Consider the following 13,768-nt stretch of genomic DNA (forward strand, 5'->3'; position numbering starts at 1 on the left):
TTGATTGATTGATTGCTGCCCGGGTTTCTTACAGATGTACTTAGTTTTTGCATTTGTGCCAAATGTTCGGACTCCTTGGTGTTTTCCATACAATACAACGTAAAATACTTTGCCTTATAACATGTATAACACTCATTTATTTTTTCATACAAGATTTAATAGCTCATAATAGGTCATTTACCAAAATTATAGCAAAATGTTCTTTCTTTTGATTTGAGACCCAAATAATATCAATGCAGTATAAGGTAAAAGTCTGAGTCATCCTTTTTGACATATTTTAAATATCAAATATCTCGAAAAGGAGCTCCATGACCTATCAATTATTTTAGCTTATTTTGATTGTTAACCAATGCTCTTACAGCTTATAGTGTCAATTTTTGATTCTTGATTTATTTAATTTTACCCAAGTACATTCTTAACATGATTACATGATGGAAAGTTTAGTCCATTTATTAGTAAAATATGGTTACATGAAACACTTCCTCCCGATATTTGAAATAATTTGCATATTAGGCATGTTTTACGAAATTTTTCTAAATATACGAGTTGTCAACGTGGTAAAAAAATGGTAGTGTTCTTATTACAGGTATGATAAGTTGATAACCATGATTGCTTGTTGGTAGAATCATTTGATTTATGAATTTAAGAAAAATCAATCAAGGTTACCACGGAACGTTTTGTCTCACCTTAAATTGTTGGTATCACATATATCAGTGTAAAAAGCACTAGTTATTAGACAAATGACAATAAATAGTGAAAAAATTACTAAAACCAGAGTGAATTGATGAGAAAAATACTGTTGTTTTAAAATCGTTGCTTCATGTATTCTGTTATCACAATATACTAAAGTTTCCTAAAATTCTAGGTTGGTTAAACAAATAATGTTGTCTAAAAATTGTAAACCTTGACTCAATTTTTTTTTATCATCTTATCGGTAAAAAATTTGAAAAAGTCATAGGAATAGTTCCCTACTGCTGATATAATCTTGTATCTAACATGTCTAATAAACAGCTTCTTTTCAATTTCAGAATAGTTTCGACCATAGTGCAAATGTTAGTACATACTAGTTTCATCTCTTTTGGTATTTTTTTTTATCTTGATTAACTATCCCTAAAATTGGTTTTGTTTTGTTGGAAAAGGGTAAAATCACAAAAAAAAACTGAACTCCGAGGAAAATTCAACTAGAGGCTCTCAAGAGTAATAAGTTCAAAATATAAAAAAGTTATATTTTGAACTTATTCTAGAGAACCACTGAATTGAATGAAACCAAACATGGCATGAATGTTCCTTATGAGGTGCTGACCAAGTGTTGTTACTTTGTAGTCGATCCATCATCCAAGATGTCCACCAGTGGGGGACTTCGTTTAACACAGGGCCCTATGGGAAATGCATATAAATGACTTCTTTTAAAGAACCACTAAATGGAATGAAACCAAACATAGTCTGATTGTTCCTTATGAGGTGCTGACCAAGTGTTGTTACTTTGTAGCTGATCCATCATCCAAGATGGCCGCCAGCGGGGGACTAAGTTTAACATAGGACCCTATGGGAAATGCATACAACTGACTTCTTTTAGAAAACCAACGACAGACGCCAAGTGATGAGAAAAGCTCACTTGGCCCTTTGGGCCAGGTGAGCTAAAAATGAAAGTCCCTAATCAAATGGCAAAATCAAAAGCTCAAACACATCAAACAAATGGATGACAACTGTCATATTCCTGACTTGGTACAGACATGAAATGGTAGTCTCAAAGGGTATTATTGTCGAGCCTTCGACTTTTGTCGAAAAAGCGAGACATAGTGATCCTACATTCCGTCATCGTCCACAAATATTCACTCTGTGGTTTAATTTTAATAACTTTCTTCAACTAACCTGGTTTTCTACCAAACTTGGACAGAAGCTTGTTTATGATCATAAGATAGTATCCACATTTTGTTTGTCATTAGCCAGTTTATATTGAATCTTTTTTTGCGTATTCAGATGAAGTTTATTTGTAAGTGGCATGTCTTTATGTGTATTGCTGGTTAGTCAGATCCTAAGTAGTCAATACAAAGTTGATTCATATTTTCAGTTTGTACTTAATGATTGATTGTTGGTGCTTTTTACACTATGGCCTATCTCATGCTAATCGTTTTATATAAATGGAGAAAGTTTGGAGTGCCTAGGGAGAATAACTGACCTTCGACAGGAAAACTGAAAATCCACTTCAAGTAACTTTTGAGTCAAACACCTCTACAAAAGGCTCATAACAACCAATGTTTTTCCTAAAACCCTTCACCATGCTACATGCTACATTTGTGTAAAATATATAAACGCAAAATGACCAATATGTCAAATGGAGTGAAAAGAGAAATCACAAAAATACTGAACTTTGAGGAAAATTCAAAAAGGAAAGATCCTAATCAAATGATTCTCAAATGGCAAAATCAAAAGCTCAAACTAATCGATATGAGCGAGATTTTTCAAAGCAACTTTGTAAGAATAACCATAAGAGAGATGAAGTAATACAATCAAAGCGCGAAAGCTCTGTAAAGGCAGTTAATTACTGGTTGTGTGTATTTCTGGTCCAGTTATATCATTATCTTCCATAGAACAGAGGTGGTTTGTAGTATTTAAGATTTAGAGTTATCTTGTACCTAGTTCACCTATATCTATAGTCTACTGTTTACATTATATTTTCTGTACCTCGCCATGAAATGCATTTTAAGACACATAAGAACTTTTCCTTTTTAATATAAATAGACTATTTTTAATTATTGATTATATACGCATATTCAATGACTCCCATCCTATGAAAAATAGTTCACAAAGATTGACTAGTCTCTGTACTGTGTGTATTACAAGAACATCAAGTAACATAATGGTAAATGTACCTAGTAACATGTCAACTCTTTTGATGACCATACTTTTTCTACATACCCGCCAAATGTCACTATTTGCGAGGGATTTCCCCCATGGAGGCTCCAAAGTGAAAATTTTGTAAGAGCAATTTTGTCCACTATTTTAAAGAAAACAATTTATTTAACAATGGCTATGAGCTTGTTAAAGCACAAAGAAACCAAAAAAACAACATTAGAATATATTTGAAGGCCCCCTTGAAGGTTTTGTAGGACTATAAGAACCATCTTTCACGTAAAACCCCCATGGGCATTTTGAAAAGTTGGCAGGTATGTTTCTAACTCCAAGCAAAACTATTTTTCAGTATAAACACGATAAAGTAATCTACCGGTATGAATGAAAAAGGAGTTTATAATTAAGGAAACAATGACATCTGGTGGCCATAAAAGCTGTCTCATTCGCATTTTAACCACTTCCCATATTTGCAATTAAAACAATAGAAGAAAATTATTCAACGCAAAAACAAAACTTACTTGTGAATATGAAATTCTCTTTACGGTATGAGTTTTCTCATTGTTTGGGATTGTACAGTAGTACCTGTAACTGCTTATACCCATTTTTTATTCACTTAAGTTTGATAAACTCACTAAATATCATGTATATACAATGTACATTGTACCACATCTCCTTATTTTTATATGCATTACAATAACATGAACAATTATAATTCAAATCTATATATCAAAGCAAAATGAATTGCACCACTTTCATTTATGCATCCTTTGGCAAAATACAAGTTCTAAAATGACACAATATATATTTATTTATATAAAAATAAAATTTAGTATACGACTCTTAACGTATAAAAAATGCAAAGCTGTGTCATGATTTGCGAAATCTGTGCTGAAAACATAGGCATTGATAGGTGTTTGAGTAATTCCATCTGTGAAGCTCAACATTAGCTCGACAGTTGGTGGTGGACAGTTAAAAATCCTTTCTTCAGGATGAATGACTTTTCAGGAAAACCAATTTCACAAATCAAAACTTTCCTCTAGATTTCTCCTACATTATTCATCCAGTTTAGTTCTTTTGGTTTAACGGGACACCGTCCTGATTTTTAATTTTGCAAACCATTCAGTCTCTTGCTTGCAAATGGTGCGTGAAAATAGGCTGGGAATGGCAGTAGACAAGTCTCTTTAAAGTGGATTTGTGCCCTGAAAAAAAGTTTTATAACATTAGCTTTTTTGAAACTTGTGAAAGACTTGTGCAACACACATACCTATATAACTATAACATAGAATAGAGCATCATTCATGTCAATGTTTTGTTCCTGTTTACATTGTCATTGATATTTTTCAAGAAAGCCTGAGGCATATAGCCCATGAATTCCTGTCATTACATTTTACATTTAATTTAACATAATTACTGCTAAAATAATTATCAGTATCATACTGATATACCTCTTTTAGGAAAACCTTATTATTGTAGAATTCACCAAAAAATCTCAAACAGTTAACATTGAATCGTAATCCCAAAAATTATGACGTCTTAAATTAAACCTCCCCCCTTTTTTTATATTCTAAAACGATAATTGCGGTTGCAAACAGACTTTGGTTTAATTGCACGGCGATTATATAAATAACAGTATATATTTCTTAAAGAAAATAAAGTTTTACCATGAATAGTTTCCTCAACGTAGTCGTTTTCGGTAAAATGTGCCTTGCAAACAACAGCTGATTAAGATTCATCGTGACAATCTACGTATGAGCCATGGCGTTGATCCAACTTTTCCTTCTTATTAAGTCATTTGGAAATGCATGTCCTCCTCTTAAATGACACTCAGGTACACAACAACAAGGATCGTTAATTGTGTGGTTTGCAGTGCAGAAACGGAAGTTAAGGACGGAACTGATCGGTCTCACTAACAAGAGACAAGAAGAATTTTAGCGACAAACAGCGACAAGAAGAATAATTTAGTGACGAAGTGACAATAACAAACAAGGGACAAGCGAATCGTTATTCTCTCACGAGGCTATTCTCATTTGGTGTGATATTGTGAAGCCGGCACACCTATTAAATATGTCCCTATGAAGAACGACGAATTTCACTGTTTATTAAATAGAAAGGAACTGATATTGCATGGTTTTTAGTCAAAAAATTCTTTAAAAGGAAATTGGAAAATCTTTGTTTTGATTTCCAATTTTTAGCGTTTGCATAAAACATATTCTTTATATCTAATAAACTAGACAATCCCTTTCTTGTTCATAAATTTTTTTTTATCTATCAATGTAATATATAAAAAAAATGTTTTATAACCGCCCCTTTTATAAAAATAACGCATTTTTTTTAATACCTATTGGGAATAAGTTGTTACAATGATATTTTTTCATTTATGTATCGTCGCTAAATGTCTTCTTGACGCTTCTTATCGCTAAATTTATTTTATTTTCGCTTCTTACCGCTAAATTAATTTTATTGTCGCTTCTTATCACTTTTTGACGCTTCTGGTCTCTAATTAGTGAGACCCAGATTCAGGAACGATAATTTCATACTTTGCAACTTATATAACTGAAACCGAAATAACTATAACGTCATACGGCTTCACGTACAGAAATGCTTTAAATTGTATAATATGCAATATAATTCATATTCAGTCGACTTTTAATTGTAATATCAACGACTGAAATGATTTTAAAATATCGTTAGATCGCAGATAGTACTCGAAATTGACCCGACCTCTTTCCACACGGAATTCAAATAATGATAGTTTGTAATCAGGTTGACTGCTTATAATGCAAAATACACATTAATAAAAAGTTGTTTAAACGAACAATACACACTGATCGTTTCTTTGTTTCCCAATGTAAATGAAAGAAACAAAAACCATTTCATACCACTAAAAGAAGAGGAGAAAATTAAACATTTCCGGATCTATTTCTGACCAAATGACCCCCAGCATAGATTTGTTGGATATCGCGTAAGGAAAGATGAACCTCAAGACTTGAAAGTCAGGCCTTAAAGCACTGCCTTTAAAAACAAAGTGAACATATTAATTTTTTATTCAATAATGGAGAATAATAATACTAAATGTTGTACTAAAAAAATAGACAATAAAAAATTGTAAAAACTTAACAATTTTTCCAAAGTAATGTAAAATTTGAACAAAAACACAATACAATGATAACGCAAAACAAAATAAATATCACATTTTGAACCAGTGTATCTAAATAATGACAAGTATTGGATTCAACAAATATGGTTTAAAAAAAATAGTTACTCAAGTCTTATTGGTCTAATTTGTTTTTAAGCATTGATATTTTAATTTCTTATATAAAACGCTATAAAATGTTTTAACTTGCTTTTGGTAATAAAAAAACAGTAACAGAAACCTTAATTCTAGGTTAAAATTAAAAGCTTTTTTTGTTTATACAAAAGTTGCTGAAAATCTGTTGTCTTGTCTTGTTTCGAAAAAGTGATGGTTGTATGTAATTTTCAATTTATAAAAAGTGGGACACAAGAAAAGGTTGATTTATGTGTGTATGCTAGGTGATAAAATTTATTGCAAACCTGAAATAAATAGAAATGATTTGTGTTTCTCCATATAATCATATTTATAACTGATTTTTTTTCGTGGATCCAATTTTTGTGAATAAGTAAAAACTTGAATGTACATGGATATTTAATTTCCTGGTTGCCTTTATAAAATATGTCATTCCCTGAATACTTTATTTTGTAGTTCACTTGTACGCACAAAAATTGATATCCAACAATTAATACTGAATCCACAATAACTATTTTATTGGTTTAAAAAAAAAAACATTGACCAACCATTCAGCCATTTTGGTTTAAATATACAATGAACAATTAGTTCTTCCATTTAATGATTTAAAAAAGATAAAACAAACATGAACATGTCATAAAAAATTTGTAAAATTGATACTTCATTAACTATAATTATAAATAACATTTTATACATATCATAAAACAATACAAAAACTGTTATATAAATCACATTAATTTGTATAACAAATGTAAAGCAATGGTATAAAATCTCTTATAAACAATAAGTATATAATAACAATCAATATTGCACTTTATTGACTTCAGTGATAAAAAACAATAAATTATAACAAATTAAGCACCAATATCATATTTAACAAGCACCATTTTCTTTCAAAATAAGGAAAAATACTGTTAGCACCAAAAAGAAAAAGTAAACTGTACAAAAGTACTTTCTTTCAAGATTCAATAAAGTTTATTGGAAAAAATATGTTGAAATTAAAAGTAATCAAATTCTTACAAAATAAGCCAAGCACTTGAACATGTATCAATCATTAAATAAACTATCAATACTAAAGATATGAAGAATTCTAGCAAACTTTTTTTTAAATTGAATAGCAAAGATTTTATTTTTTCTATTTTTTTTCTTAATAATAAATAAACAGATTTTACAGAACTTTGGCTCATTACATTATAGATAAATTACAAATCCAAGTGAAATGAGCATTCGAGCAGTTTAGGTAGATTTTTTGGAGTTCACAAAACATTTTCTAAATTGGGTATTAATTTGAAAAAAATCTAAAAGACCCCTAAAAAGTTGTATAAATCAATATAGAAAATAATGTTATATTTTAATAATTGAATTAAGTTATACATCCATTACACTTTAAGAATATCTCTCCTGGTATCTTTGCTGTCATATACATTGTATGGGACCTTCCTTAGTTGTAACCAATCTTGTAAGTTTCTTAGGTCATGGAGCATTATTCTTTCCAGGACAAACTACAAATAGTAAATAAAGAATTATTCTAATGCAACATTGTTTTTACTGTTCATTTTGATTGGATAACGCCACCAATTTTCATGACATCAATTCACAATTGATGTTATGAAAACAAGTGCAAACGCAGACAACAAATGACAGATTTTAAATGTATGATTTGACATTGTTTTCTGTCAGTTTCATTAGAATGGAGATAAAAATATTGTATTTCAAGTAGTCTGCTAACATGTCCCAAACAAATTTAATTTGCGACCATCAAATCACCAATTGATGCTCTGCCAGAGCTTAAAAATACAATAGTCATCTCTTAATTGAATACGCTGAAGTATAAGATGTTCAATTTTGGACTAATACTTCATAATTTTAACTTAAACATGTTTTACTCTGAACCATTTCTACTAAAACGCAGATTGAACAAGAATGTGTCCCCAGTACACGAATGCCCCACTCGCACTATCATTTTCTATGTTCAGTGGACCGTTAAATTGGGGTAAACCCTCTAATTTGGCATTAAAATTAAAAAGATCATATCATAGGGAACATGTATACTAAGTTTGAAGTCGATTGGACTTCAACTTCATCAATAAACAGCTGCGCCATGAGCGCATGATACGCCCGACGTCTTGTGTGAAAGTTTTATGCAATATTCATAAATAGTTTCTGAGAAAGTTTTAAGCAATAACCATATATTGTTTTTGAGACACTGCGGGACATGTGAAACCCCTAACCCTGTTTTTTTTTTTACAAAAAACTAAATATCACTAAAATAAAATTTTGAATCAAAACCAAAAAGTATACAGATCTTTAGATTAATATAACAAAGAAGTGTGTAAAGTTTTAAGCAATAATCATAAATTGTTTTTGAGATACGGCACAACATTTTAAAAAACCCCTTCCCCTTTTTTACAAAATACTCAATAACTCCAAAATGAAATTTTGAATCATCACCAAAAAGTATACAGATATTAAGATTAATATAACTAAGAAGTGTTTAAAGTTTTAAGCCATAATCAAGAATCGTTTTTGAGATACGGTGCAACATGTGAAAAAAACACACCCCTGTTTTAGTTACAAAGTGCCGTAACTCAAAAAGTTTTAATCTTATTTTCACCAAAAAGTATACAGATCATTTGACTATCATAAGAAACAACTATCTTAAGTTTCATGAAATTTGGATAAGTCGTTCTCAAGTTACGGTGCGACATGTTTACGCCGGACAGACGGACGGACACCGGACATTTGTATACCATAATACGTCCCGTCAAAATTTTGACGGGCGTATAAAAACTACCTTGACCAAAAACTTTAACCTGAAGCGGGACAGACGGACAAACAAACGGACGCACAGACCAGAAACATAATGCCCCTCTACTATCGTAGGTGGGGCATAAAAATATTGAGTACTTACAAAACTGTTGTTACGTAACCTTGTAACATGTTAATAAGCCTTTACTTAGTTAATGGACTGAATGAGCATCTTAAACCCTAATTTCTTACAAGTTGATTTTTATATCAAATCTTTACAACTTATATTGGGTTTAATTAAGAACTTTGACAGATAAGGATATCTAACTCAATATAACACTTTATAAATTTGGTGCTTTCAAAATTGTTCATTTCATTTACATTCATCACAAATAATCAACACCCCAAAATATGAAAGCCAAAGATATATGAAGCCCTGAATCTGTGAGGACCTATACATTGTTACATTTCCCTATCAATGATACTATGAATTAAGTGCCAGTCTGTATTTATCAGGTAATTAAGACGGAAGAAATCCACCAACCTAACGATTCTATTTCAAACAGAAGTTATTTTCATTCTGAATTAGAATATGTGGTTTTTTTTCTGTTTCCAGGTTCATGGTAATTCTAGAAATTGTTGCTATGTTTTTATTATTGTGAAAAATGTGACAAGGGTAATAATAATTGCAATAATTCAAACTGGCATTTTGAAATTTTTTATATGAATTGAACAGGATTTTTCTCAATATCCCATTTTAGTCTAAAATAACAAAATCCAAATAATACTCACACAATAATTTTTGAATTTACAGTGATTCTAGAAATTTTTAGAATGAGAATGACAACTTTTGGTAAAAATTATAGCAAATTACGGAGTGAGCTCCCCTTAATTAGTAATTTCTAGTGCATTTCAGCCAAAGTTTATCTCGAAATACCAAAACAGAAAAAGAAGGAAAATGCTATATTCATGCATTTAATACATTCTGAACTGAAATTAATGTAAACATGAGCAGGTTTCACATTTTTCTCTACTTTCTTATAGGCACTAAATTATTTAACATTCAAATATGTATTTTAAGTTTCAAAAATTTAATATTTTGAAGTATTTTATACATACCTTTATGGCTGTTTGAAAAGCTACTGTACAAATTTCATGGGCAGGCATTGACATCACAATTAAACAAAGTTTTGCCTGAAATTAATACAACAAAATTATAGTGGCTACAAACCTGATTTGAATGAAAAGAAAATACATTTTTTGCTAGTTATGCTTTGCTTCTCTCATTTTTTTTTCTTTAACCTTCAAAATGTAAAAATGGTAATGATGGGGTTGGAAGCCCCATTTAAGAACTCTTGTAACAACTCTTTGAAGAGTTATTTGCAGGCTTCACATAAAATGTTGCCAAATAACCATAATTTCCCTCAATTTCTACTGGCAGTCACAATTCTTGCCATTCATCTATGTCAGAAAGCTCTGCAGAACCAACCTGTAGTGCTGAATGCAAATGAAATATTTGTCACAAGAGGTTCAGCAAACAATCAGTCAATGGCATCACTTGGAATTATATAAAATATCTATAGTATAAATAGCTTACAATTCAATATAAGCTGCTTACACTTTTCTCATTTAATTTACCTTTCCTAAGTGAATGGATTTTCCATCCATCATAGAATGACGTCCCATCTTGTGGAATATATCTTCTACATCATTCCCAGACCCACACATTTTAATGGCTTTCTCTTTTAATTCAGAATACCTTAGAAAATAAACAGAATTATTCAATTAATATTTTATATCTCATAGATTTGATTCACAGGATACCATTTTGTACTTTGAATGAGACTAATCAATATGGTCAACATGGTGCATACAAATCGTCCTGTTGTGAAAGGGATCATAATCAAGGATATAAAAAAGAAGATTTGGTATGATTTCCAATGAGACAACTATCCACAAAAGACCAAAATGACACAGACATTAACAACTATAGGTCACCGTACGGCCTTCAACAATGTTTGCTTGTCATGTTTTGGAAATCATCTGGTTTTATCCATTTGAATGCCTTAAACAATTTTGCCGATTGATCCCCATTTTTCTTTCTATAAATCTTTTACATGTATAATTATATACCATTTCGCATTTGCTAAAGTCTTATAAAATCTTATTAATTTTTTAAAAGTTTTTGATAGCTTTGATTTGTCAATGATAAAGGTATGAAAAATCAAGAAAGAACATTTTCCCGCCAAAATTTCAATGGCTAATATCTCGAGAACAAGCACATTGACCTCATATTTTTTTCTCCTTTTTTGGTTCCTTAATTAATCCCCTATCAATATAGACTAGTGTTATGGAAAGATATTTATTTTGAAACTGAGTTTGAGTTGTGACCTTCCTTAATTTTGTTTATGCAGCTGTCCAGTCCATATTTTAGCCTATATAAGAACAAAAGCAAATCATAGCACTCCAGGTAAAATTTTAAGGACCAATCTTCTACTAATTTTCATCCCTGTGTAACTAAGAGTCTTTTTGGTAGGGGCTCTTATACTGAATCACCATACATGTCCATTATATAAAGTTCAATGAACAATAAATTAACTAAAACAAGCATTATGAGTCCATTTTTTCTGTATTAAAATAGAAAATGCTGCCAGAGTGACAGCAAAACCAGATTTTTGAACATTTATTGGTGTGCTGGCATATTCCAATTCCAATCTTTCAAGAACCAAAACTCCTAAAAGGTGAAAGTGAAAATTGTTAATGTCCTTGACCTTCATTTTGTAATCAGTAACATCATAACAAAATTTGAAAGCTTTGGTCGTACAGTTCAAGAGTAAATGCAGCTGCTCCCCAGCCCCAGGTTCAGGCCCAACTGTTCATCCCTAAATGAACTAGATATCATTGAGATGGGAGCCATCTCTGTGGGCCCCGCTGTCAATAACGTGGGGTAAATAAGTTGTATGGATAATCTGATATGAAGCATTATTTGAAGTTATTACATAGTCTCATGTGTGATTTTGATCTAAGATTTTAAGTTAAAACTGATAAATATTCTCATCTTACTTTCATAGTATAATAGTGATATGACTGCATGATGTGAACTCATTGTTTACTACTCTAAGGTGACTTCTGGATATATGGATTGATGTTTGAACAATATGTTTAAAGGTGCTGCCCAATTGATATTTGTCACATATTTTTAGAATTATGCCTTCAATATATTATGACCCACCAAGTATAAAGTATGAAATATTAATGGTTCTTGAGAGGTAGAGCGGACACAATTTGTTAAGAACAACAAACGGATGGACAGACCGACAGACTGATCTTAGATCTAGGATGCATACATTATGACACATTCTCTTGTGTTGGTTAATATATATGTTAAGTTGAAAATGTTTGTCAGGTATAAAGTATGAAATAATAACAGCTGTCCTCTCAAAATATAATGTGGATCAAATCTGTTAGCGATGGACAGACCAACAGACAGACAGACCTTTGACCTAGGAAGTGGTACATACATCATGACACACCCTCTGGTGTTGGTTAAAATGGATGTCAAGTATAATATTTGAAATCATAACGGTTCTCAAGATATAGAGCGGACACAATCTTCACCACAGGACACAGGGTTGTCAACTGAAACCAAAGTTTTTTTGACGATGACCTTTGACCTAGGAAGTTGTACATACATCATGACACGCCCTCTGGTGGTGGTTAAAATGTATGACAAGTATATACTTTGAAATCATAACGATTATCTAGATATGGAGCGGACACGATCTTCACCACAGGACACAGGATTGTCAACTCGAAACCAAAGTTTTTGACCTTGACCTTTGACCTAGGAAGTTGTACATACATCATGACACACCCTCTGGTGGTTGTTAAAATGGATGTCAAGTATAAACTTTGAAATCATAATGGTTATCTAGATATGGAGCGGACACGATCTTCACCACAGGACACGGGGTTGTCAACTGAAACCAAAGTTTTTGACCTTGACCTTTGACCTAGGAAGTTGTACATACAACATGACACACCCTCTGGTGTTGGTTAATAATCATGTTAAGTATTAAGTATGAAATCATAACGGTTCTCTAGATATGGAGCGGACACGAAAGTGTTACGGACGGACGGACGGACGGACAGACGGACAGACGGACGGACGGACAGACTGATCACTATAGGGCGACCCGCCGTCGGCGGGGCCCTAATAACCCATTTTTCGATTTAAAAATGCAGGTAAAAATACATCTTGTGATATCGTTTTCTAAAATTTGTAGATATCAATTTATACTCACCATAGCGATGGCTTGATAAGTTCTCCTATATCAACATTATCGTTAACATTATTTCTTGCATGAGCCAGCTCCTGTACATGTTCCTCAAACACTGAACTCATGTCTCCAAACAGTCCATACTTATACCTAAATATTAACAGCCTTTCCCTGCAATGTGGAAAAAGTAGAGTAAACACATTAAAATTTCAATTATTCTAAGGATTCATGTTTCTGAAAATGTCTAAGGATTCATATTTCTGAAAATGTCTAAGGATTCATGTTTCTGAAAATGTCTAAGGATTCATGTTTCTGAAAATGTCTAAGGATTCATATTTCTGAAAATGTCTAAGGATTCATATTTCTGAAAATGTCTAAGGATTCATGTTTCTGAAAATGTCTAAGGATTCATGTTTCTGAAAATGTCAAGTCTTTAAGAAAAGATATAATAAATGGTATTATTTCATATTGGAATTATTTTGTAAAAATTTTGATGATTCGATCAGCATTTATATTTGTTAACACTTAAAATATGTTAAACTTGATTATGTTTTATTGTAGACAGAGAATCTACACTTAACATAAACTTTCAGCACATACATTTTTTCTAGATCTTTGGTTT

General features: G+C 31.5%; 1 protein-coding gene across 3 annotated transcripts in view; it reads right to left on the reverse strand.

Annotated features, from left to right (window-relative positions):
* Positions 1-5,936: 5,936 nt before the first annotated feature.
* LOC143055423 (uncharacterized) overlaps positions 5,937-13,768 on the reverse strand; it is a 29,178-nt gene continuing 21,346 nt past the window's right edge. For all 3 annotated transcript variants that reach the window (XM_076228564.1, XM_076228566.1, XM_076228565.1), the window contains 4 exons: positions 13,171-13,317; positions 10,505-10,625; positions 9,986-10,060; positions 5,937-7,620 (listed from right to left, as the gene is read on the reverse strand). In XM_076228564.1, coding sequence (XP_076084679.1) covers positions 7,498-7,620; positions 9,986-10,060; positions 10,505-10,625; positions 13,171-13,317 — 466 coding nt within the window. In that variant the 3' untranslated portion in view covers positions 5,937-7,497. The remainder of the gene's footprint in view (positions 7,621-9,985; positions 10,061-10,504; positions 10,626-13,170; positions 13,318-13,768) is intronic.

The sequence above is a fragment of the Mytilus galloprovincialis genome, chromosome 12 (genome assembly GCF_965363235.1).
Source record: "Mytilus galloprovincialis chromosome 12, xbMytGall1.hap1.1, whole genome shotgun sequence".
In the NCBI taxonomy this organism is placed as follows: domain Eukaryota; kingdom Metazoa; phylum Mollusca; class Bivalvia; order Mytilida; family Mytilidae; genus Mytilus; species Mytilus galloprovincialis.